The sequence below is a fragment of the Centruroides sculpturatus genome, unplaced genomic scaffold (assembly GCF_000671375.1).
Source record: "Centruroides sculpturatus isolate CEXI.00-Female unplaced genomic scaffold, Cexi_2.0 scaffold941, whole genome shotgun sequence".
In the NCBI taxonomy this organism is placed as follows: Eukaryota; Metazoa; Arthropoda; class Arachnida; order Scorpiones; family Buthidae; genus Centruroides; species Centruroides sculpturatus.
In genome coordinates, this window is record NW_019385198.1 from 231458 (window position 1) to 257667 (window position 26210).

Below are 26210 nucleotides of genomic sequence, written 5' to 3' on the forward strand. Positions count from 1 at the left end.
CTCTCGTCCCGCGATCCCTTTTGAGGTAGCATTTAATTCCCCATATAACAGCTAGATGAAAGCGCGTTAACTACGAATAAACAGACGTCCCTTCTTACCCCATGGCCCATCTTGCACCACTTTCAACCTATTTTCTTTCTTTTTTTGTTTTTTTTTATCTGGCACTGCATACGCTCTTAGAGAAAAACTATAAAGTCTACAGAGCTCATATTTTTAACTTAAGGCTCTCTCGTTATCAGTAAGGTGCTGGCGAAACTTCCGATTCTCTAGGTCAAAGTTCACGGGGATTTTCCATAGAGCTCTTTTACTTTTATTGCTTAATTGTATTGAAGATGAAATTGCATCGAAACGAATTATTTTTATTTAAAATGTTATCTAGAATAAGAAATTTATGCAAATTAAAACTTTTTACAGCGATTGTACTAAACGGCGTATTGAAAGCATTCGGTCGGTGCTCGGCGATGACCGAGCTGTACTGTACATCATCTTTTTAAGTCTGGATGTAATAACACAATAATTAATCAAAAAACAATTGGCATCCAGATAAAAACATCGGAGATATAAAAAATTTTGGATGATAGTCAAAGTTTTTTCCTAGGAGTTTTCTTTAGTAAAGATAAGCTTGGAGCTTCTAAGAGATATCCACAATATTTTTATTATTGTTTCCCACATTTCGCTTTGAAGCGATTATATTAATAGACGCCCAGAGTAATTACGCTGCTAATCTATACATGATATATGATCTGTATTAAATTCCTTTTAAGTTGCAATGTTAATTATATTTATTTTCATTATAGTTATACACGTATATTTATAAGGATAATAGAAGACTTAGCCCTCCGCTTGTTCAAAACTTTCGTGTCGACTAATTTATATCCAGGTGTCACCATTTCTATTTTGTTTTTTTTCGTGACGGAAACAGTATCGTGACGATTTTAAGCTAGCTGTATTTTATATAAAATTCTAGTATTCGCAATTGAAAAGCATGACTTGCACTCTGGTAGCCTATCAGTTTAGAGAATTTCTGTAAAGAGTATTGAAGTCTAGCAGTTAGTATTGTTACATACAATTTATCATATTTATATTTGTTTACTTGTTCGTCTTTTTAAAATCTATCGTGGATTTAGAAAGAACTCGAAGACACTGAAATAACCAATCACTTCTGCAGTGTACCGCAATGTAAGAGCAAACAAACTTAGAATATTTCTTTGCATCTTATCCCAAGAGATTCCAAGTTACGTAAACAGTGGTTGTATCAGTGGCGGCTCGTTCGTAAGGGTTGCAGGGCTGCAGCCCCTTCGGTATAGTTCCTGTTTTATTATCGCCATTCTGAAATTTTTATTAATTTATTTATCATAAGTATATTATATACATAGTATATATTTTAGTTTTAGTAATGAAGATAATTTTTTCGATCCATATGATTTTTTACTTACTTTTATTGCTACAGCACTATCACTATAAATTTCAATGGGTTGCATATTTAAAAATTTGGAAAGGAACTACCCAAGAATACTGTTGTCTTACGACTAGTTATACGTCGGATAATATACTCGGCGTATAACCAGTCGTAAGACAATAAAAAAGACAACAGCGTGCTTGTCAAATGTTTTTTACTACGCTAATTGTTTCAGTGATTACTGTATTTCAGAACAGTACATACTATATTCACCGTTAAATATTTGCAGAAAGCTATATAATAGGTTGTTTAATCTCTTATAACTTGTTTTCTTTTTTTTATCTTTTGCCATTTATAAGAATAATAAAATAAACTCTTAACCATGGTATAGTATTATATTGATATTTTAATTTTCGGCGCTTCACTGTATGTATAAAGAAAAGGAATTCCGTCATACAACTTTCATTTCAATACATATTCAGCAATTATTATTAATTAGCAAACAAATCACATGTACACATTCTTTTGACAAAATAATTAAATTCTAGCTCAATATTAATTTCTGCTTTATTTATATTTTGATCATAATAAACTACTACTTAATATTAAATAACCTAGACCTATCGACAATTTTAAAATAAAGGAAAGTAAAATGTCCTTGTGGATTAAGATAATTACTTTAAAAATAAAATATTACTTATCTATACATTATTAAATATTCATCAGTCAATTTGATAAAATAATAAGCAACGTATATGTATATATTTTTCTAATCTAAGATTGGAATGATGCATATATTTCAAATCTTCTAATCTGATAGAAATTTATTTGAATTCATTAAAACACAGCAGCTTTTCTGGTTTATGATTTTCTATAAATGGCTCTATACATTCTGAGAGAATGTTATGCAACGTAATAATAGGTATAGGGATCCGGTGTATGATATTCCTGTTAACATATACAACAAATTAATTCAAGGTACAGTAAGTAAACTAATTAATTAGCTACGATTCTACAGTTTTCTATACAGACAGACACTGGATTATACAATTTAAGCCGCCATCCTCTTTTGTAGAATAATGAATTTCCAGTTTCCTAATTTTACTGATTTATATGTTTAGAAAACTTTTAAAGTAATTAATAAATATATATATTTCGCTCTATAAATAAAATTAACTCGAAAATATAATGAATTACATTTCTTTGAATTTATTAAAAACTAAAGTTTGTGAAAAGTGAAGTCAATTCCCTTTAAAAAATTTAAAAAAGAAGAATTAAAAGAGTTAATTGATAACAGCAGTATTAATATTATTCATGATTTGAAATTATTTCTTTATAAATTTGCTTTGCAAACTAACTACTTTGAAACAAATATATCAATTATATGATTTTATAATAAAAATATTATTTTGTATAACAAAACACCGACATTGAAGTATTTAACTCGTATTTAATTATTTATATTAAGAACTTAGCAATTCAGTAACTAAAAACATATACAACAGAATACAATTTAATTGTATTAATTATACTATATTATTATTAAAATAAAAATATTTTAAATAAATTTATTAATGTCTTGTTCTTCAAGAAATTCAAAATATAAAAACCACAATTGTGATTTTAGTATTTTTATGATAACTGTAAGTTTCCATAAAATCTACTTAACGCATTTGTAGATATTTATAAAGGATGATTTCCGAAAACTGATCGATTTGAATTTGGATTTTAGCCAGAAATATAAAAAAAATTGAATGATTGTAAATGTAGAAATTATTTAAATTTATTATTTTATTCTGTACTGAGAAGTTAAAATCGATTAGAAGATTCTTCGATAAATATAATTTATTAAAATATCGTCTAATCGATTTTCAATTCTCAGTAGAAATATAAAAATTTAATGAATTTAAATCTTTAAGAATTTTATTTATTTAAAACCATTAACTTGTAATTTTTTAAATACATTTCCTCGAAAATTTGAAAATTCTATTTCTATTGAAATATTCCTGATTTTTCATGATAAACAAGTAAAATCGTCTACTCTGCACTTTGAATTATTTCGGATTCAACAGATCATCGCATATAAAATGTTCCAATTTTATGAATTAAATTATTTTTTCATTACAAATAGCTTGATTTACTTGATTTAATGAAGTTATTTTATTGCTAATATTTAATTAGACAAATTTACAGACATATTTATTATTTATATTTCTACCATAATCAAGTTTTCTAATGTTTATACTCGAGAGAAACATCATTTTCGTCGTCTCCAAATTGGATGAATATATCTTCTTAAATGAAGTTCAGACTATTTACAAAAATATAAAATTTTTGAGTCTATCTTAATCCTTTTTTACACCACCCCAGAAGTAACAGTCAACATGGGTTTTTTTCTTTTTGAAGAATATACTTCTTAAAAACAAAGGTAAATAAACAGTAAAAAACAATTCACAATGTTAAAAACGATCAAGTGTCAGCCTTCTGTTTTAGGATCTGACACTTTACATTAAAAACATGAAGAATTCTTCTCACCACATTGTCCTTATCCATTTTTAACTGCTTCAGGCCCTCTGGTGGTAGTTACGAGTTATCCTTACTTAATTTGCATATGGATACAATTTCTGTAATTACTCAGGATTTTTATATTTCTTCTTAAATGAAGTTAAGACTATTTACAAAAATATAAAATTTTTGAGTCTATCTTAATCCTTTTTTACACCACCCCAGAAGTAACAGTCAACATGGGTTTTTTTCTTTTTGAAGAATATACTTCTTAAAAACAAAGGTAAATAAACAGTAAAAAACAATTCACAATGTTAAAAACGATCAAGTGTCAGCCTTCTGTTTTAGGATCTGACACTTTACATTAAAAACATGAAGAATTCTTCTCACCACATTGTCCTTATTTTTATATTATGTGGTGAGAATTCTTCTCACCACATTGTCCTTATCCATTTGGATGAATATAAAATAGTCGTGTTAAATGTAAGAAAATGGTCATAGAAAATTTATCATTTTCTTAATTAATGTTTTTATTTAATTAAGAAAGAAAAAAATATAGAATAATTGAAAGGTCTTACTAAGTAAACAATACATTATTTAGAATAATTTACACCCTTTCTATAAAAAAGAAAGGAAGTAGTATTTCCAATTTTTTCTTTTTCCACAAATAAATATGTCATTTCCGTCTCCAGAACGGAAATAAATGTAAAACATCCTTCAAAATGTAGCTAGATGAGAGATTTGAAGGTATATAAAATTTTACCTCATTACATTTATAATAAAAAATTATTTTAGGAATGCTTTTTCATGAGGAAGGAAATATCGTTATGTCTTCTTATCTTTATCATTTGTATAAAAATTTCTTATCAATTAAACAAAGTTACGCCATCTAGTAACTATGGTACAAACTATGAAAATGATACAAATTTAATTAATGATTTAATTTCATTAAACTCTTTATTACAATTAAATGAGGGAGAAGAAAATCTCGAAAATGAAATAGGAAAAACTACATCTAAAGGTAAGCAAAGTTTTAATTTAAATTTAATAAATAAATAAATAAATAATTGATTAATCGGATGTACAAAATTTGTAGTTTCTTACGACGAACGATTTCAAGATTTCGATTCTATTAATTATAAAAGTAAGAATGAAATTTTATCTAACGAAGAACCGAATGAAACTTATACTAGATATTTAGTAGTAAAAATTAAAGGAGGTAGAAAAAGAGCAAAAAGTATTCTCAGGAAACATGGATACAAACGTGTGATTCAAGTAAGTGTTGCTTTTCGTTTTCTTTTTTTGAAATTCAACGTTACGTTTTCATGTAATCAACAAAATATTTCAGGTTTTTCGCTGTGACGATTACTATTTGGTAGAAAATATCAATAGAAAGTCGAGATTTAAACGTGATGAAGCGATAGAATTTGAGAATGATGTGAGTGATTATTATTTTTTTAAAAATAATCTCTTCATTTTTAATAAAATTATAGATAAAAATTTCATTTTTAAGTTTTCGAAATTCAATATAATTTCTTAGATAATATTGTTAACGATAATCACCTTGCAATGATTAGAACGAAACTCACGCTAACATTTATCGACTTATTCGACTTTTACGTAGGCCTGTTTAGATTAAAATTTATGAGTTGAATCGCTGCTGGCGAAGTGTTTTTTTTTTCTTATTATTTTTGCCTTCTCTTAAATACGTAAAATTTATAAAACGAAATTTTACATTTGTAATAAAAAAGATTTTCGTAGAGAAAATGTCTGGTAAGTTGGAATTCATTTTTAATTTCTCCAAATAAATATATTTCGCAATTTAAATACAGAGCATCGCACGAAATTATCAGATTAATAAATTGATTTCTTGACACGATACATCAGTATACTATTGGGTATGCTCGCAATTTTATGTACAGTCATACCCCGAACTTACGCGATAGGTGGGACCGAGCGATAACCGCGTAAGTCGAATTCGCGTAAGTCGGGTATAATTTTGCATATAAATACATACAAATTATTTTTAATTGGGGCCGGAGACTAAAGAAAACAATAATTTAGAAAAAAATGTTTAATAAAATCTTAGATAACACATATGTATAACAAATTAGGCCTATATTATTTTATAATTTTTCACATTTACTTGATTATTACGCCATAATTTTAACATTGTTTCCATATCAGCGATAATACAAGCATCATACCTAAACTGACGTTTAGGAATGATGGTTGAATTTAAAGATTGAGCATTTTTCACAGCTTCGAGAATTTTTTCTTTACCTTTTATAATTGTTCTGACCGTCGATTCCGGTAGATCAAACTTCTTTGCCAATTCACAAATTTTCATTTTTGTATCGAAGTCTTTAATAATGTTAACTTTACATTCCAAAGATAAAGTTTTTCTTTTCTTGTTTGATGCAGAAGAATCAGTTCTACTTCGTTTGGATGACATAGTAGAGTGTTAAGATTAATCATATTCGTTATTGTAAACCGCGCTTAAGTTAGGCGCCATCTGTTCATTTCTTTTGTATGTCCGACGATCAAAAGACCGCTTGGGATCGAGTCTGTTTATAATTTGAAAGGTAATCTTGTCAGTTGTATATACAAAAGGTAAATTGTTTACAAAATGAGTCTTTGTTTATTATCTGATAAATGTATACTTTTTTCGTCAATTGTTCACGATTGCAGATGCCTTTTGTGTAAAATCCAAGTCGGATGTATGTAAGCTAATAAATGTTCTCGTTAATCTTATCTCGCCTTTTGGTTCGTTCACGGTTACAAGAAATTATCACACAGAGTCTCTCGAGTCTCCGTAGATATAACAAACAGAAATAAATTACACAAAATAAATTGTAGCTATGCGTCGATTCCGCGCGACACGTCCGAACACGTAAGCTGAACAATAGTGTGGGGGGAGTGAATAATCAAGAGTTGCGTGATGGCGCTCAAACAAAAGACGAATGGACGAGATTTGAAAATCGCGTAACTCTGGGTTCGCGTAAGTCGGGGTATTACTGTATTTTGTCAAAAATCCATTTTATTTCCGAAATGAGAAATTTATTTTTGCTTAATTTTTAACCACATGTTATCATTTCTTTTAATATTTTAGCATACTAAATAATATTACACGAGATAACGATCGTTAACCGGTGGCATGCACATAATTATTGTGTGTAATATAACATCGCTTTCCAATAATGTGATCTAATGCAGGTTTGCAAAAAAAAAGAAAGAAAGAAAACAGTAAAAAGAAATAGAAAAAATACAGGATTAAAGAAAAATTTAACTAAATTCAATCAAACATCAGTTTTCGAACATAGTACATTACTAAAAGTTGTTCAAAACCGAAACAAATTTTTCCGTAAGAAACAATATAAAATGGATTAATCCGTTCCTGACTCCCAAAGCAAAGCGCCTTTTTACCTTTTTAGCTGCATTTCATGCATAAAAATACCTACAAATGCAATTATTATTATACATAATATAATATTATATTAATAAATATTAAATACTAACAGGTAATCGGCATTGTTCGAACAAAAAATAAGAACAGAAATTGATTATTAAATTATTTTGTACTTCTAACCCTTTTATTACATTATATTATAGTATTTGATTTATATAACTACAAATGTTTACATACCTACAAAGATTTATTTTACGTAAGGGTTATCATACCAAATGACCAAGTTTGGGAGTCTTTAATTATTTCTCTTCTAAAACTATTTTACGTCTGCAAAAATTAAATAATATGACATGCCATATTTACAGGTACTCAGGATCTTTCCTCAATATAATTTCTTTCGTTATCGTCGGGACATTTCTGAATTACCTGCGTTTACGGAAAATGAATATAGAAGTATAAATTCTGATCGAGGAGAAATGGACTTCAATGATCCTTATTATAAAGATCAATGGTATTTGGTAAGTTAAAAAGAAAAAAAAAAAACCTTTTCATCGAAAATGTATGTCAAAGCTGTGCACAGGGAAAAAGTTTTGGGGTTTTAATTCCTCCCATTTGGGAAGAATTGTAATACGTCAATAATACATTATATTGTGTATAACTTATATTTATTTTGTACCTGTTCAGTTGCTTCTTGGTTTACTGCAGCGCTGTCCAACTTATCATAGCCCGCGGGCCATATTTTTTTCACCGAACATTTCGGGGGCCGAGAAGGTTTGTGATGGCTAATTGGTCGGCCGGGCGGCTTGGAATGATTAGAACGAAACTCACGCTAACATTTATCGACTTATTCGACTTTTACGTAGGCCTGTTTAGATTAAAATTTATGAGTTGAATCGCTGCTGGCGAAGTGTTTTTTTTTTCTTATTATTTTTGCCTTCTCTTAAATACGTAAAATTTATAAAACGAAATTTTACATTTGTAATAANTAATATTAATAATAATAATTTAGTAACATAAATTTATTTATAGTAAAATGTACTCGCGGGCAGTAAAAATTATTTGGCGGGCCGTATACGGCCCGCGGGCCGCCAGTTGGACAGCGCTGGTTTACTGTATTCTGTTACTCTTTTAAGTTATACAGGGTGTTCCGAAAAGAAGTGGCAATATTTTACTGCGTGTTCTAGAGGCCTAGGGATTAAAACATGTCTTATAAACGTAGCCATCAAACACATTGTTTCGGAGCAGAAAGGTTTAAAATTCAGACTTTAAGATGATGTTCTGCAGTACGGCTAAGCACTGCGGAATGCCTCAACCACTCTCTCCTTCAGTTTCTTACCTTCATATCTTCTATTACATTTCTTGGCTCTTTAGTACAACACAGAAGCTAAAGAGCAGAGAGATATCAAATTTCGACACACATCATGAACATGACACAACCTAAGAACATTAAATTTCTTATGCAAATGAACAACTGCATGTTGACTTTGCTTACCAATTTGATATCGGTTATATCTTGACATTCCGGCGCCGTACATTTCAAACTTCATGTACGGAATTTTAGTACGACCCACTTTAAAATATTTCCTATCTAAGAATAACAAGAAAATACCTCTCTTCGGCATTATTTTGATTATTATGATATTCATTGCAATTACTAGTTACTTCTTAGCTCCTGCTGGATGGAGTTTTAAAGAGAGTGACATCAATAATGTGGATTCGAATCGAATTCAAACACTGATTTTTTCGGATCAAATTTAAATCTGGACCTCTGATATTTCATTACTAGTGAAAATCAGAGCTTCTCTTTTTATCCTTTATCTGGCCGATTTCATGATTTGTGTATGAAGAAGTCATTCATCTGAAAGTGAAGTTTACAACTTTCAGATTAATAAATTCTGAACAGTGAGCGAAAAAACACCAACTTCAAAATGTCATGTGCAAACTCTACAAACAAATTTGGGAGCATTTTTTCCTTTATTTGATGATTATGATCACGATGATGATACAGCGAACAACTCGTCAGGAATTTTTCACCACGATCTATCCCGGATACATCGAGCCTGTCTCTCTCCATCCAGCCGTCTCCATTGTGGATCTAAACGAACCTAAGTTGGGCTTGAAAAACACTTAGAGCCCACAGAACTGAAATAGTCCAAATAAACATGGCGGCCTAAGGCCCGTGCTGTGATCAATTACTTTCAAATTAGAAGTTACATGGACCGAATGTCATTTTGCGTGGGCCGAACCAGGCGGCTTACGGCCTGAATTAGAACAAGAGTTTTTAAAAATTTAATATAATGGATAGTGCTAGTATTTTATTAATTTATTTTTCTCGAGTGAAATAAAATGCATATTAAAATAAAAAATGGACACCGAGTAAACAGCTTACCGAGAAATTCCCTATTTTCACGCCGCTGACAATAGTAGCCAGACGTGTGCTTATGCAAAGGAATATAAAAATACTAATTTTTACGCAGATGTCTTCCACATGTTTTGAAACGTCACTATATCAGATTTAGTTATACTTGGACCGCTAAGTATCTCTTCAGATAACATCGAATAGGGATGTTATAACTCTTATGTCTTTTGTCAAAAATTTCTGAAATTTTGCGGGGAGGTTTGTGTATTAGGGATATCGATGCGATTAAATTTTGGTGGTTAAAGGCCGAGGGGATTGGGAGATAGAGGGTGGTCATGTGTCATATCTCGAATGGGGTTGGACTTAATAAAGATTTCATTCGTTATTAGCATTTAATTTTTTTAATAAAACTCAAAATTAAACTTTTTGCCACTTTATAATAATTAATAATATAGAACATTTTAAAAATAACATAACAAATGGTCTTCTACACAATTTTAACTCTTGCAGGAAAAGTTACGCAACTCGTTGCTGGATTTTTTAAATAGGCGTTATTGACGATCCAGGCCTATTTAAATGAATGGCCAAAGCGGTTCAGGTGTCCGCTTATGGAGCTTGGAGGATGCAGGATCGAGTTTTCTCGAGCAACCTCAGTAATTTTTTTATGGGCTACGCTTGCCCCGTCCTTCACCCTGCCTCCTCATTGTGGACTTAATCCATAATGGACAGCTCCACATTCCGTTTAATCATATGATAGATATGATTAAAAATAGCCGCAGACAGAGAGTTGAAGATAAAAAAGTAGCCTTTAGTTTGCTTATTTATTTTATCAGTGATTAATCACAAAACTCTTATTGTAGCATAGTTCTATTTATTTAAACTTTAATTTTTATTAATTAAAGAGTATATAATACGATAATTTTCGATGCATTTTTTTCTTTAGCATTATTATACATGGCACCATCTTAATATTCAGTCCGTTTGGAGAGCCGGATATACTGGTCATGATATCCGAATATCAATTTTAGACGATGGAATTCATCCTGACAATCCAGATTTGGGAAGAAATTATGTAAGTTTTAACTTTATTAATAAAATAAAACTTTATTAATAAAACAATCTGAAATAGCAAATAAGATTATTTTCAGGATCCGAGTATTAGTTATGATTATGTTCATTTTAAAGACATTGATGAATCAACGGCTGAAGTAAACAGGTAAAATTACTCAAATAATATTGATATTTTTCTATAACTTGACAAAATTTTATACGAGTTTCGAATAATTTTAGTCACGGAACATCTTGTGCCGGAGTAGTTGCTGCTTTATCTAATAATAGTTTATGTGGAGTTGGAATTGCTTATAACGCGCGAATTGGAGGTACATTTTTCTTTATTTTAATAAAATTTCATATTATATCAAATAAACTGTTGGCTTAATTAGGCTGCAGAGTTTTGGATGGTCCAATGACTGATGCACAGGAAGCAATGTCTATTGTTCATGCACTTGACAAAGTGGACATCTATAGTGCTTCTTGGGGCCCTCGAGATGATGGCAAACATATGGCTAAACCAGGAATTTTAGCGAGAAGAGCATTCTTAAAAGGTGTAACAGAAGTATGTACAAATTGTATTTTGATTTTTTTTACGTTTGAATAATATATGATAGAAAATAACATTAATTGATTTTCACATTTTAAAAATTTATTTTCGAGATGTCATTGGTCTTTTGTTTCGTTTTATTGATCATTATAAACATTCGCAATATTTTTATATATTACACATAAAATATTTATTTTTGAAATGTTACGTTAGCTTATATACAGTAAGAATCACTTTATATTACATTTCTCAACGTTCTTCTGAAGCGTTTTATCTTTGATATTTCTGTAATATTTGTTATGCAACATAAGTTAGAAGTTATGTTGCACTTCTACTGTATTCCTTTATGTATTATATAAAAGAAAGACAAAGAGATATCTAAAATCGATGTTTCTAAATAGTGAAAATAATGTATACATCATATTATTTCTGAGTATTTCTGCTCACATTCTTTGCTGTTATCTAGAACGTTTCTAAAAAATTGTAATTTACAGATGCATTTAGTTCAATAATACCATAAATAGGGTACATAACAAATAACGTAACCCAGTTTCAGAATATGAAACTAAAAATAAACATAATTACTGTTGGGAGACTATAAATGACTTATACATATAAGATTAACGGTAACAAAAAGAGAGCTTTATTTTTACATCTGATCAGTTCGAAGGCAGCAGAGCAAGTGGTCACTAGATGGACAGTGTGTTTACATAATGGGTGTACGTTATGTCACCCCTCTGACACCTGACCAAGGGTTCACACATTTTTGGGTGATTTACTACAGGGTGGGAGAAGTTCCACGAAACTGCTACAAAACAATACTACAAATCCCCCCTTTTTGGGGAAGTTTCGTGGTTACATTTTAATTTCATTTAATACAATATTCATTTCACATTGATTCTGTCTAAACAGATTTTTAATTTAAGCGCGTTTAATGGTTTTGTCAAAAAATCCGCCGACATTTCTTCCGTCGGGATATATTTAACAACAACATTATCTGATTTAACGTTTTCGTGTACATATGATATTTTTCTTACTACGTATTTCGTTTTATAGTTAGAACTTCCGTTGTTGATTAGACTTATCGCAGCTTGATTATCACTATAAATCGTAGTTGTTTTGTTAGAATCTCTCTCTCCTAATTCATTTAGGATCATTTTTAACCATGTCGATTCTTTCGTAGCCTCGGTTAATGCTGTCAATTCACTTTCGCATGTCGATAACGCCGTTTGGTTCTGCTTCTTGCATTTCCACGATACGAGATTCTGTCCTAGTTGAAAAAGGTATCCATTATTCGAACGTTGACCTACATTCCCATCTTTCCAATTAGCATCTGCGTATCCGATTAAGTTGTTGTCTTGGTCGCGTTTGTATATGATTCCCTTACTTTGGGTTCCTTTTAAGTATAGTATCAGTCGTTTCGCTGCTTGGATATGCATTTCCTTTGGATTTTGTGTGTACTGTGACAGTTCGCTGATCGGCTGACACAAATCGGGTCTCGTTGTTAAACTGATATACATCACACTTCCCAAAATTTCTTGGAAAAGTTTCTTATTTCCGCAGGGCGATCCTTCGCTATCGTCTAATTTTTGGTTAGGATCCATTGGCGTGTTTACTGGTTTACAATCCTCCATTTTAAATTTTTGGAGTATCTCTTTTATTTGTCTCTGTTGCGTCAGTTTTATCCCATCTTTGAATTTCGTTATTTCGATTCCTAAAATGCATTTAGGGTCTCCCAGGTTAACTAAGTCGAAATATTCCGCGATTTTTGCCATAGCTTCGTGTTCGATTTGCTCATTCGAAGATATTGTTATCATATCGTCAACGTGTAATCCTAAGTATAGAATGTTTTTGTCTCGTTGGTATTTAAATGCGCATGGGTCAGCTTTTAATTGTTCGAAACCGTTTTGACACAGGTGATCGGTAATCGTCTTAAACCATGCTCTTCCAGCCTGTTTTAAGCCGTAGATAGAGCGATTTAGTTTACATATTTTTGATTCGTCTCCTTCTTTAATGAATCCCATCGGTTGTTCCATATATATGCATTCGTCCAAATTACTGTGTAGGTAGGCTGTTTTAACGTCGTACTGGCTTATTTTCCAATTCTTTTGCGTTGCAATTACTAATAAAGATTCTTAGCGTTTCCAATTTCATCACAGGTGAAAATGTTTCCTTGTAATTAATTCCATACCTTTGGGAACATCCCAGGGCTACTAGTCGGGCCTTTTTGGTATTTATAGATCTGTCCGGATTCTTTTTGTATACCCATTTTGATTTTATAACGTTAGCGTTTGGTTCTCGGTCTACTAGGTCCCATACTCTGTGTCCCATCAGCAGAGCCGGCCCTACCATAGGGCGAACGGAGCAGTTGCTCCAGGCGCTAAATCTTAGGGGGCGCCTCAGTGGTAAAAAAAGTAAAGAAAAAAATATATTTTTTTTTCACTTTTCGATATTTTAATTGCAAACGTGTGGTCAGTATGTCAATGGCCTTATCTGTTGAGACGCGCGTGGGTCGAGTGCGTGGGCGGGGTTCCACCCCCGGGCGCCATAATAGAATCTCGCTCCATCCTAAAACTTGCCTCGGGCCGGCACTGCCCATCAGTGATTGATATTCGTCTTTCATAGCTTTCCACCATGATTTATGTTCTCGACAAGTGATTGCTTCTTTAAAGGTAGTTGGCGTGAAATCTTGTGTCATGTTTACTGCATCTGTATCATCCCACTCTTCTGTATCGGAGAAATTTTCGTCATAGTTGGGTCTGATTCCTTGTTGGAGTTGCTCCCTGATTCTTTGTGATCTTCTAGGTATTTGAATTTGGGTGTCCTCGCTTTGGGTAAGGTTGGGTTCTTGATTTGTGTTAATTTCGTCATTGGGTCTATCCTCGTTCCTTATTCTTTCCGCATCTACGGGTGTGGGTTCATTGTTTTCGTTCACATCGCCTAAATCCATTTCTATCCAGGAATTTGTTTGTTTTTCTCTATTAGTTTCCCCGTCTGAATTGTCTAATAGTTCACTTCCTAATCGACATTCCATGAACTTAATGTCCCTGGTTTCCTCCACCTTATTTGTTTTTGGGTCGTATACCCTGTATGCTCTTCTGATTCTCGAGTATCCTATAAATATAACTGATCTTGATTTCGGCTCAAGTTTGTTTCGTTTTACCTTTGGAATCCAGGCGTACAGTACGCTAGGCATCCAAAAATTCGTAAATGTGATGCTGAAGGTTTATTTCCAGAGAATAATTCCTCGGGAGATGCCTTTTTCTCTAGCTTTGCAGGTGTGCAGTTCTTGAGATATGTCGCTGTTCGTGCAGCTTCAGCCCAGAAGATTTTGGGTAGTTGGCTTTCTATGAGTAAAGCTCTTGTTTCTTTCGAGAATTGTCCTTTTGGCCCTTTCGGCTATCCCGTTGCTTTGCGGCGAGTATACTGTCGTTAATTGATGTTGTATTCCATGTTTGTTACATATATGGATAAAATCTCGGTTTACGAATTCAGTTCCGTTGTCCGTTCTGATCCGCTTTATCTTGTTGTTTGTTCTGTTTTGCATCGTTTTTATGAAGAGTTCTAGCATATCGGCTGTCGCATCCTTTGAAGTTAGGAAATTTGTAAATATTTTTCGGCTATAGTCATCCACGATTGTCATCATGTATCTGTCGCTGGTGAGTGATTCGATAGGCATCGGTCCTACGAGATCTATGTGAAGTAGTTTCAGAGGGTGTTTCGTCTTATTATTTTTAGTTTCTTTGAAGGGTTTTCTAGTATGTTTTGCCTGTATGCATACTTCGCATTGAGCCATTTTTGTTTCCTTGTAGTCGAGCCCTCTAAGTAAGTTTTGATTTTTCATTATGTCGAGGTATGTTTCATTTACGTGTCCCAGTCTTTTATGCCATAGAAATTTTTCGTTTCTTTCGAGCTCATCAGTGATAACCTGTTTAGCGGAATTTTGTTCATCAGTCTCTAGAATAAAAAAGCCATTTTTTCGTGTTGCTTTGGCTATTTGTTCGTTGTTCTTGGAAATGATTTTCCCTCCTGTTTTATCCAGAATGATTGTGTAGTCATCCTCAACCAATTTGTTTACCGAGAGGAGGTGCCCATCCAGCTTTGGAACATATCGGACGTCTTTTAGTATTATGGGCATATTTTCTTCCATCACCGTTCCTCTTCCATTGGCATATATGTTGTCTTTACTGGCTACTCGAATACTTCGTGTATCTGGGTTCATATCTTTTATCCAGTTTTTATTTGATGTCATATGTGACGTAGCAGCGGAGTCGATAACCCATTCTTCTTCTTTGTTAGTTCCTTTGTCTCGCGTGAACCAAGCTCTTTCCGGAGGCTTAGCATCGACGTATCTGACTTTGGTTTCTGATTTTTCTCTTCTAGCTTTTGCTCCGACGTCATGCGTGCGATTGCGATATCGGTCGTTCTTCTGTTCGTATTTCTGTGAGTTTTCTGGATTGTACCAGCATGCTGAGGATTTGTGTCCGAATTTTCCACAAGTGAAACATCCTTTCTCTTTTACGTATTTGCCCTTTTGGGATCTCGAACGAAAAGCCGATTCGCGTTCGTTGTATCGCGAGGTGCTTGCTCTGTCTTCTTTCTTTTGGAAGGCGTACTCTAGATCGTTCATCGTCGCGTCCTTTATGCTTTCGAGTTTTCGAGCGATATCATGGTATTTAGGGGGCAGTCCGTCGGTTATTAAAGTTATCAATTCCGTTTCTTCCATTCCTAAGTTTACCATTTTGGCTTCTTCATTTAGTTCACGAGCCCTTCTGATATATTCCTTCCAATTTTCGTCCCTCTCCATTTTTAATTTCGAGAGCTTTGATCGACACATTTTTCGCTTCGTGTCTAATCGACCTTCGTATCTTCGTTCTAGGTCTTCCCAAACATCGCGTGCAACGTTTAGATTCAAAATTAGACTAACCTCGTGTTTTTCCATTGTGCATGTGATGATTCTAAGAGCTTCGCTGTTTTTCTTTCTCCATGTGTCATAGGCTGCCTTATCTTCCGGAGCGGCTGTTTCTCCAGGAATTTCTGGTTTGGGTCTTTCGAGTACGTGCATCAGATCTTGGCCTTCCAACACATTCTTTATTACGTATTTCCATATTAGGTAGTTCGATCCATTTAACTTGGGTATCGAGCTCAGTCCTTTTGCTTTCTCGGCCATCTTTCTTTTGTTCTCTCAGTACCTTTCTTCTTCGGAAGCCTTAGTCGAAAAACTTAGGAGATCACTTGGGTGGCTTATTCCTTAAGCGTTTTCTGGGTTTTCTGGGTTACCTGGGCCCATAACCGATTGTTGGGAGACTATAAATGACTTACACATATAAGATTAACGGTAACAAAAAGAGAGCTTTATTTTTACATCTGATCAGTTCGAAGGCAGCAGAGCAAGTGGTCAGCAGATGGACAATGTGTTTACATAATGGGTGTACGTTATGTCACCCCTCTGACACCTGACCAAGGGTTCACACATTTTTGGGTGATTTACTACAGGGTGGGAGAAGTTCCACGAAACTGCTACAAAACAATACTACAATTACTTTTCATTTATTTTACACAATATTAATTCTAAACAAGTCTTAATAAAATGTGCAATTATATTTCTTCATGTGATGATGATGATGATGATATTGTCTTTTGTTTTCAACATTAATATACCGGTGGTAAATATTGTATATTATATTAATACCCACCACAGGTATATCAGTGTTGAAAATAAAAGACAATATCATCATCATCATCATCACCATCATCATCACATGAAAAAACATAATTGCACGTCTTCCTTATACAATGTATAAAACGGACGAGCATTGTATCCTAGAGAAAGGGTTCTTTCTCAAAATACAGCTCGTTTCATAAAAACAAGGCCCAATCAATGGAACAAGGAGCTTAAATATAATGATAATTATTTTGTTGAATAAACTATTTTTTGTTCTTGAAATAAATTTGTATTATAATACTCTAGAAAATTCCAAAAACTTTTGCAATCCAATATTTATAGGACCATCGCAATTTGTGAGAGCTTGTTTTACACGTTTCGAAACAATACAATCTTATAAAATTAGTAGTAATAATGAACGAATCTTATTAAACACATAAAAATTAAAATAACTCATTACAATTTATCTTCATGCAGAATTTAAAAACGCTTATAAAATTTATTAGTTCAAAAAAAAGAAGGGAAAAAAAGACAAAACAGACACTTCGTAAAGTAGTGACCTTTTAGCAGAGTGGGAACAAAAGAGGCGCGACCTTGTCAATTGGACCCACGTGCGGTCGGGTAATACCACTTGTAAGGTATTGACTTGTAAACAAGGGTAAACAAAGGAAGCGCCGGCTTTGTTAATTGGACCCACCTGCAGTCAGACGGTAGTACATTTGCCATATTGTAAACAAACGAACGTAAACAAGTGGCGGACGCTTGTGTAAGCTTCACTCTCGTCGGATAACGGCGGACCCGAGTGTAAGCTGTTCAGGCATAAAAAAGGGTTGTGATTGGTCGGAAGTTCCCGTTCCAAAATCCCTTAAATTGCGGGATGAACGAGAGTCAAGAGAGAAGGGCAAGAGACTGATACACGGTTGTCTCAGGCACTTGGAAAGCCCGCTGAGCGTAAAGAGAGTGTTCCCCTCTGTTGATCTTCTCAGAGACGGGTTAGTGCTGAGACCGGACCGACCGTGCAGTTGAGCCGACTCCACAATCTGACTGAGGTCTCTCCGAAGGTTATTAGTTCCCAGACGCCAACCTGGCACGTGAATTCACTACGCATGGTTATTCTGTACATACACTATGTTTTCCAACTTGTATTTTCTACAACTGTAAATAAACTGTACATATATTCAATTTGAGTGTGGAGGTGTGCTTTCCAACGAACCTGATTCATTACATCGAGTCGTGATACACAAGAAACCAACTCAGACGGAGTTGGGAAGGAACGGCAATAAGATCTTCACTCACTTCATCGTATAATTTCGAGCACTTTCAGATAAATACTTAGTGTTTTCGCATATTATAACTTTGGCAGTTTTAACATTACTTGAACATCACATACAATATAGGAGCAGCTAAGTTTGGATTCACATTATTCCACAATATGGGAAAACTGGTTTCCATTGACCCAGTCATGAACTTGCACGAATCTCATTTATGGTGCTCATTATACTGTAAAATTTTGTACTTAGAAACTTGGAAGCTTTACCTCTTACTGTAGCACTTTTCTTCAAAAACAGAAAGATGGTTGTTAAAATCATCTTTCTGTTTTTATTTATACTGTAAAATTAACAGGTGCCAGTTCAACTATATAAAAGTTCAGGTCTCTGTTATAAAGTTTTAGTAATTAGGCACTGCTCGAAAAAAATTATTAAACTATACAATTACTAATTTTTCCGGGATTTGTTTTTGTGATCCTATGACGAGCGAATGACCACGTGGGCAATTCATAAGAGCTGAAGTCCTGGACATTAGAATCGTTGATTTGTCTCAGAATTTCAACACACTCCCGTGCAGTATCGAAGAGGAATTATGGCTTATCTTATGCACTATACAACATAGCTTGCCTTAATTAAAGATCTAATTTCATTCATAAAGTGAATATCGATAAAATGTGAATTCCACCCTTTTGAATCGACGGGTTCAATTATTTTTACTATACTTTTAGGTAATTTTCATTAGACTTTTTTTAAAAAAAAATTTTTTTCGTGCAATGTAAGTTTTAATTATAAATTTTTTTCATTATACGACAAACATTGCAAACTATTATTTTATAGATTATTTTTCAAATATCTAACAATTATAAGATAGCAAAATGTAAAAAATATTCGGGTAAAAATTAAGGAAGTTACAATAACGCAGGGCGTTTCCAGGGAATGCTTATTAGTGATGAGTACCCCTTCATATCAAAGAAATCTGTTTTGTTACTTAAAAATAAATATAACAACGTAACTTCATAACTAAATATAATCGCATGACTTCAATTAGGTAACTAAAGTAATCATAAGGTCATTGAGTAACATTCTCCGAAAAATGGCTCGCGCTTTATTCCCCCCGAATCTGCCAAGATCAGCACCCGTATTTTCATAATCCTGGGTTCGCCATTGCAATACCAGAATATACCATACTCTGCGACCAGAATAGCCTAATTTTCTTAGCTGTTACTATGCTATATTTTGATACTAGTCAGTCATTTTTTCATATTAGTCATACGTCAACCACACCAAACACTCTTCTAATTTATTAAGTAAAGTTGAGATATTTTGTTTAAATATATCCTATTATATTGCTTGGTTTATCCGTAATATTGTACTGATTTTTAAGGTCTGAAACCAGTCTTCCATTTTTCCATACGAGCAGTATCTTTCTTTTACACAGATTTTTCAGGAATATATCCACTATGTAAAGTATTTTTATTTGATTTTATTTTTGAATGAAGTAATAATATTTAATTAATATAAAAGTTATACGTATAATTAAATTATAACTATTTATTGTACGACTTTCCTAGAAAACAATAAAACATCTAAGTCTAAAATAGTCCTACCTTGCAATTTATCTTAGAATGTATGACCAAGTTTTGACTTCTATTTTCTTACACTAGTTCAGAAAATATTCATTGACATCAATAGATTTACCAATACTTAACAAAAAATGTGGATGAGATCAGGTTCATTTACATTTTTTTTTTTCTTAGGATCTTAGGATCGGCGTATTGTTTTCTATTTTATATATTTTGTTTCATGTAGGGTCGCAATGGAAAAGGATCGATCTACGTTTGGGCTGCTGGAAATGGAGGAAAATATCACGATAATTGCAATATGGATGGATACGCATCAAATGAATACACGATTGCCATTGGAGCATTAGGTCATCACGGTAGAACAACTTATTATACTGAAATCTGTCCAGCTACTCTTGCGTCAACGTACGTTGGAGGTTTTCATAACAAACCAACCATTGAAGCATTACTACAGATGAAAGCATCAACTAAAGTTGTATGTCTGATTTTTATGTTATTCTTATACAGTATATAAAGTAAGCTTGTAATTATAGTATCAATCCAAACACAACACACACACACACACACACACACACACATATACATACATACATATATACATATGACAATATATATAAGTTATTCAGTATCATATAAGTTATTCTAAATCATATAGTGTATTGATAATTCAAGGACTTATCATACAGGAATGCACTTCATTCAGATGGGCAAATCAAATGAATTATCAATATATTATATGATTTAGAAACAAAAAGTTCAAAGGATAGGAAGCTTCAAGTAAATTATTCAATAACCGTTTATTTTGTCTACTTAAAATTCTAACATAATAATACGAAATTCGGGCCTACTGTACTGTACATTAATAATTAAAACAGGATTAATAAATATTATACATATAACACACTGTCTTTATGGGAGACCTGAGCCCACACTATAAGATCTCAACTAATAGAATGGACAATCCATCAAAGGATCGGTGACAGTATAGGCGCTATCTTACGGGACATTCCAATTTTCAACGCGAGTGTTGAGTGTTGAAGTCAACAAATTGACGTCATCAACGACGTTCCAACTCGAGTACGAAGTGCCTAGTTCCCATAATTCCATTCTCAGCAAGATGGATTCCATTCAAATATCTTACCAATTACCCACAATTCATTGGAAAGTAGCAGTCAACATATCTGTTGAGTGCTGAGTGTGTTGAGTCAGTGCTGACAACAGCGCTACCTCAACGTTGAAAAAAGGAACGAATTTTGACGAATGTTGAGATCAGCGCTGAGTCAGCGTTGAAAATTGGAATGTCCCGTTAGTGATGCAAACTACCGTGTTTCCCCGAAAATAAGACATCCGCAGAAAATAAGACCTAGCACAGATTTTGCTGAATTGCGAAATATAAGACCTCCCCCTGAAAGTAAGACCTAGCGAAGTTTTTTTTTAGTCGTAACGGTCATCGACAGATGGTTGAAAGTACAGCCACTGATTGGTCAGCAGACAATTACGCCACACGGCATGATTTGCATAAGACTATGGCTTGGGAATCACAGATTTGCATAATGTTATCGCTGGTGATCGCTAATTGGTCGGCTGGGAATCACGCCACATCACATTTGCATAGTGCTACGGTTCAGTAAGCACTAATTGGTCATCGAGCTCGATGTGGACACTATAAAAAGGTTAAGTTGAATGTGTCGCAAGGTGTTCTCTCGAACCTGTTTAGCGTATTGTTCAACAATAAATGTGAATTCGTCTTCATGGAAATATAAGACATCCCCCTGAAAATAAGACCTAGTGCATTTTTTAGAGCAAAAATTAATATAAGACACTGTCTTATTTTCGGGGAAACACGGTACTTACTAGAAGCTATTAAGATATAATGAAGGTGGTTTCGGAAGAGAGAAAATATTTCTTTTGCTAAGAAAAATTGAATATATATAAGAGAGAAAATAGCAATTACAATTTGTAATAGAAATGACGATAAATATCAATTGACGGCAGTGAATTCGACGAAGTGGACAAATCGTAAAAACGGAAAACGAACCGAAAATCATAACAATAACGATAAAGTGAAATAGAAAAAAAAAACGAAAACAAACGAAGAACGATTGTGAATTATTAATAGTAATGAATTGCGCGTTTTCGGGACAAATAGTTACAATCATTAGACTTGTCTCATTCGTTTCAAACATAGCTATTTTAATAACAAATAAATTTTCTGTTTCCTTGTCATCTCTTACATTGTCAATGTTTTTTTGGGTTAATAACTTCTATCTTTCCTTGCAATCGAATTAAAATCACAGAAATGATTTATTACTAGATTCAATAAATAAGATTGTAACAAAATAACGTAGCGTACAAGGTCGAGACTAATAATAGTGAAAGAATGAACCGTAATGCAGCCCTGTATCAAAACAGTTCCCTGCCAGGTAGCATTTGTGCTCGCTTGCTCACTACGCGGTTTACAAAATGCGTCGTTCATATCAAACTGCACCACAATCGACCAGCAGGCTGTTATTCGATTTTTGACAACCGAAGACATTAGTCCTATTGAGATCCATCGCAAGATGTGTGCATAATACAGAGAGTCGTGCGTGTCGCTGCGAAAAGCGTGGGTTTAAAAGTTTGTGTCTCATCTATATTTGTTCGGCATTCCTTGAACTTTGAACTTGCAAGCTTTTTGCAGCAGCATGCATGATTCTCCATACTTCTAAGTTTATCTTTTATCTAGAACATTTTTTCCAAAACCTAAATATTTGAAGTTTTATGCAGCCGCCATATGGTGCACGCGTGAATCTGTGAAGTTCATTGAAAAAGGAAGAAAACTAACTAAATATTCATTAGAATGAACTGATACAAAAACTAGTACCATAACGTGTTAAAGCCATCAAACTTGTGGTAAAGCGAAGATGTTGATGTTGATTTCACTAAATAATAAGTTTCTACATCCTGCTTTCCATGATTGGAAAATTTTAGTTACCGTTTACCTTTACTTTTACACAATTCGTATATCGTAAACACAACTTTTTCACTACTCTTTTCATGTCTACATTAAAACGATCTATTTTCATCTTGATAAGTTTTCTTTAAAGATAAACCATGAAAATAATAAATAATTTCCTTATATCATTAATTTTGTTCCACGATGATTTCATAAAAATAGTCAGAATTAGAAACAGTCAGAATTATTCTTAAGCATTCTTAGAGAATAGTATATAAACCTAGCGTAAACAAGACCTTACTGCAACATACCGCAAATGCTAACAGACACTAAGATACCACAATGGCACCTCAAGATTGCAAAAGATATTCATTAGCAATAGCAATTCATTCTTTCTTTCATTGCGAATTTTATAATCCTATAATGCGAGAATTGTGAGGCTTATGATCCCTGATATAATTCATTCGCGTAAATTTCGACTTATTTATTACATAATGCAAGGAAGACTTTTCATCCTTGCTTCACAAGAACAAATCATTCATAGAACTTGTAAATTGAAACTTCTATAAACTGTTGATTAAATTTTACTACGACATTGTACTTTAGAAAATAGATAAATTCAGATATAAAAACTGTTTAGGAAATTTCTAATTAAAATTTTATTTTAATTTAACCTTAATTTAATAGATAGTGCCGGGCGATCACGGAAATTGTAGGAAAAACTTTCAAGGAACATCAGCTGCTGCTCCAATGGCTGCAGGTTTAATTGCACTTCTTCTGGAAGCCAAGTATTTAAATTTTAAATTTGAAATTTATATTTTAATTATATAAAGATGAAAAATAATTATTTTGTCAGACCAGAATTAACATGGAGAGACGTGCAATATATTATTATTAAATCGGCAAGAATTTCAAATTCCAAAGAAGACGGGTGGATGATGAATGCAGCTGGATATCATTATCACAGCAAAATTGGATTCGGAGTAATGGATTGCGGAAGAATGATATCTATAGCTCAAAACTGGAATCCTGTCAAAGTTCAGAAATCATTGCGAGTAGTGAAACGAAACAGAAGGTTATTAGTACATTTACAATATATACGTTTAAAAACTAAATAACATAGTTCATGTTTTACTTTTAGGTATATCGAAGGAGAATTTACTACTATAATGTTAACTGTTGATTATGAAAATATTCGAGAAATAAAGCACATATATTTTTTGGAATACGTTATAGCAACTCTTAGTATTCGACATCCTCGCCGAGGAAATCTGCGGATTTACCTAATTTCACCTTCAAATACAATTTCTCAGTTGCTATCAGAAAGACCAAGAGATCATTCAAGGAGAGGTTTTAAAAAGTGGAAATTTAAAACAGTGCATTTTTGGGGAGAAAATCCATCTGGAGATTGGCTGTTAAAAATACAAGATTTAGATCCAAAATACAAAAATTACAATAAATTTATTGATTTTTTTACCTTGACATTATATGGGACATCTGAAAAGTCTAAGAGGAAAATTACAAGAGATTCTCAATTCGAAAAGGACGAATTAAATAACGAAATGTTACATTCAATACTGAAGAAAGAACGACTTTTGTCACGCTCCATTTTTATACAGGAAAAATATAATTCTAGCACTATTAACAAATCACATAATCCTAATTTTTATTCAAAATGTTCAGATTAAAATTCACATGAATGTAATGAAATTTTTAATAAATAAATAATCTAAACTATGTAGCCTAATGAAGTTATTGTAAATAGGCTCCACGTAACTTTTATTTTTAAAAAAATTCTGAAATAACTCCAAATAAAAATTGCATTATTTTATTTTAATTTGCACGAAATACACAAAAATAATTAATCAAAGACTGACATAAACTCCATTCCTGCTTCTAAGTCACTTTCTTAACTGTGTCGAGTTCGCTCCGAATCTTTTGTTTTCTATGCAAGTGACCAATTCTTCTTCTTTGATTTGAATGCTTTTTCTTTCTCTTCGTTGTACTTATTTTTATATCTATATACTCACCACTTCTTCAAGCATCGAATAACATTTTTTTTAATGCTATACAAAACCCATTTCTCCAATATCTTTATTTCATAACGATTTTAAGATATTTCTGAATTACTTTTATTTAAATTGATTTTACTTTCCCGGCACTGTTATATACAGTATGAGAGAGGAAAAGTATGGTGATCAATCAAAAAATGACTCCCCCCGAAGATTTTACATTTTTGGACTCAAAGGGCCTTGAATCACCGAGAAATGCAGAAATTTCAGGGGGATGTCAATAGTAGCTTTTTTTCATCCTGTTTGCAGCTTAACTTCTGTGTTTTTTGTCGAAAATTTCTGAAATTTTGTGGGGTTTTGTGTATTAGGAGATTGATGCTAGACCGGATGGCCGAGCGGTCAAGGTGGCAGCCTACAGCTTGACGAGACCCGGGATCAAATCCGAACGAGTGGAAAAATCCTCAGGAATTTTTCGGGAAGTAGTACGTTCGGATATGTCGGGTCCTCTCCCCATTGTGGGCCTGGCCGAACCCATAATGGGCTTGATAAAAGAGGCCCTCTTAGTGCCCACAGGGCGGAAAGAGTTAAGAAAAAAAGGGGGATTGACGCTATTAAATTTTGGTAAAGGTCGACGGGATGGGGAGATAAAGGGGGTCGTGTGTCATACTCGAGTAGGGTTGGACTTATCCCTTCCCTCGAAATTAAGCTTTTTTGCCATTTTATAATAATTAAAAATACGAAGTTTTGAAATAAAATAGCATAACAGATGGCGCCATCAAAATTTTAAATGTCGGAAAAGTTAAGGGTCATTTTTATTCGGAAAAAAAACTACCCCTATGGTATTACTGTAAGATTATATCTTACCACACTACTATTTCGTTTCTTTATGCCAGAGGAAAAATTCACCGAATTTGTTATATTAGCTCAGTCGTGACTCTGTTGTTTGTAACTACAAAGTTCACTATTTTACCGCAAGCGGTCTCCATCAGTAGCGCAAAACATATAGGCAGAGAGCCTATTGCATTCCTCATATAGATGAGAGCTAACATGTGAGAGCAAACATCTTCAGAGAGCAAATGAGAGCAAACATTTCGATCTTCTAATGAAAACTGAAAGGTGTTCAATGTTTAGTTTTCATTAGAAGATCGAAAGCATCGAGAACATTGATTTGCGAATGCACATTGGGCAATATTTATTATTGCACTACATCTACCTTAAGTAGTGCTCCCGTATTTTTAAATAATCCCTAAGTTAAGACCGCTTTTAAAATACTTCTACTGCTCTAATTTTAGATTTAACTGCCTTATTATAAACTAAGACATCGCGCGACTGTCGTATCGTAATAGAATTGAGGTGGAACCGGAAAGAAAGAAGTGATCCTTGCACTTATTAGACACAGAAGAGGCGATCCTTGTACTTGACGGACACAAGCAAGTGAACTCTGCACTTGTCGCCGCAAAAAGCTATCCTTATAC

The 26210-nt window shown here is 33.2% G+C and overlaps 1 protein-coding gene across 2 annotated transcripts; it reads left to right on the plus strand.

Moving 5' to 3' along the window:
* Positions 1-4600: 4600 nt before the first annotated feature.
* LOC111636033 (furin-like protease kpc-1) lies at positions 4601-24477 on the plus strand. 2 transcript variants are annotated; one of them, XM_023381187.1, is made up of 12 exons: positions 4602-4925; positions 5001-5179; positions 5253-5342; positions 7679-7831; positions 10616-10744; positions 10821-10888; positions 10963-11051; positions 11115-11287; positions 20015-20263; positions 23411-23511; positions 23580-23798; positions 23865-24477. In XM_023381187.1, the coding sequence occupies exons 1-12, from the start codon at positions 4712-4714 to the stop codon at positions 24409-24411; spliced, it is 2211 nt and encodes a 736-aa protein (XP_023236955.1). In that variant the 5' UTR covers positions 4602-4711; the 3' UTR covers positions 24412-24477. The 2 variants fall into 2 exon arrangements, with proteins under 2 accessions (XP_023236956.1, XP_023236955.1); XM_023381188.1 differs by lacking the exon at positions 23865-24477 and having other exon boundaries at positions 4601-4925; positions 23585-23725.
* The last annotated feature ends 1733 nt before the right edge of the window (positions 24478-26210 follow it).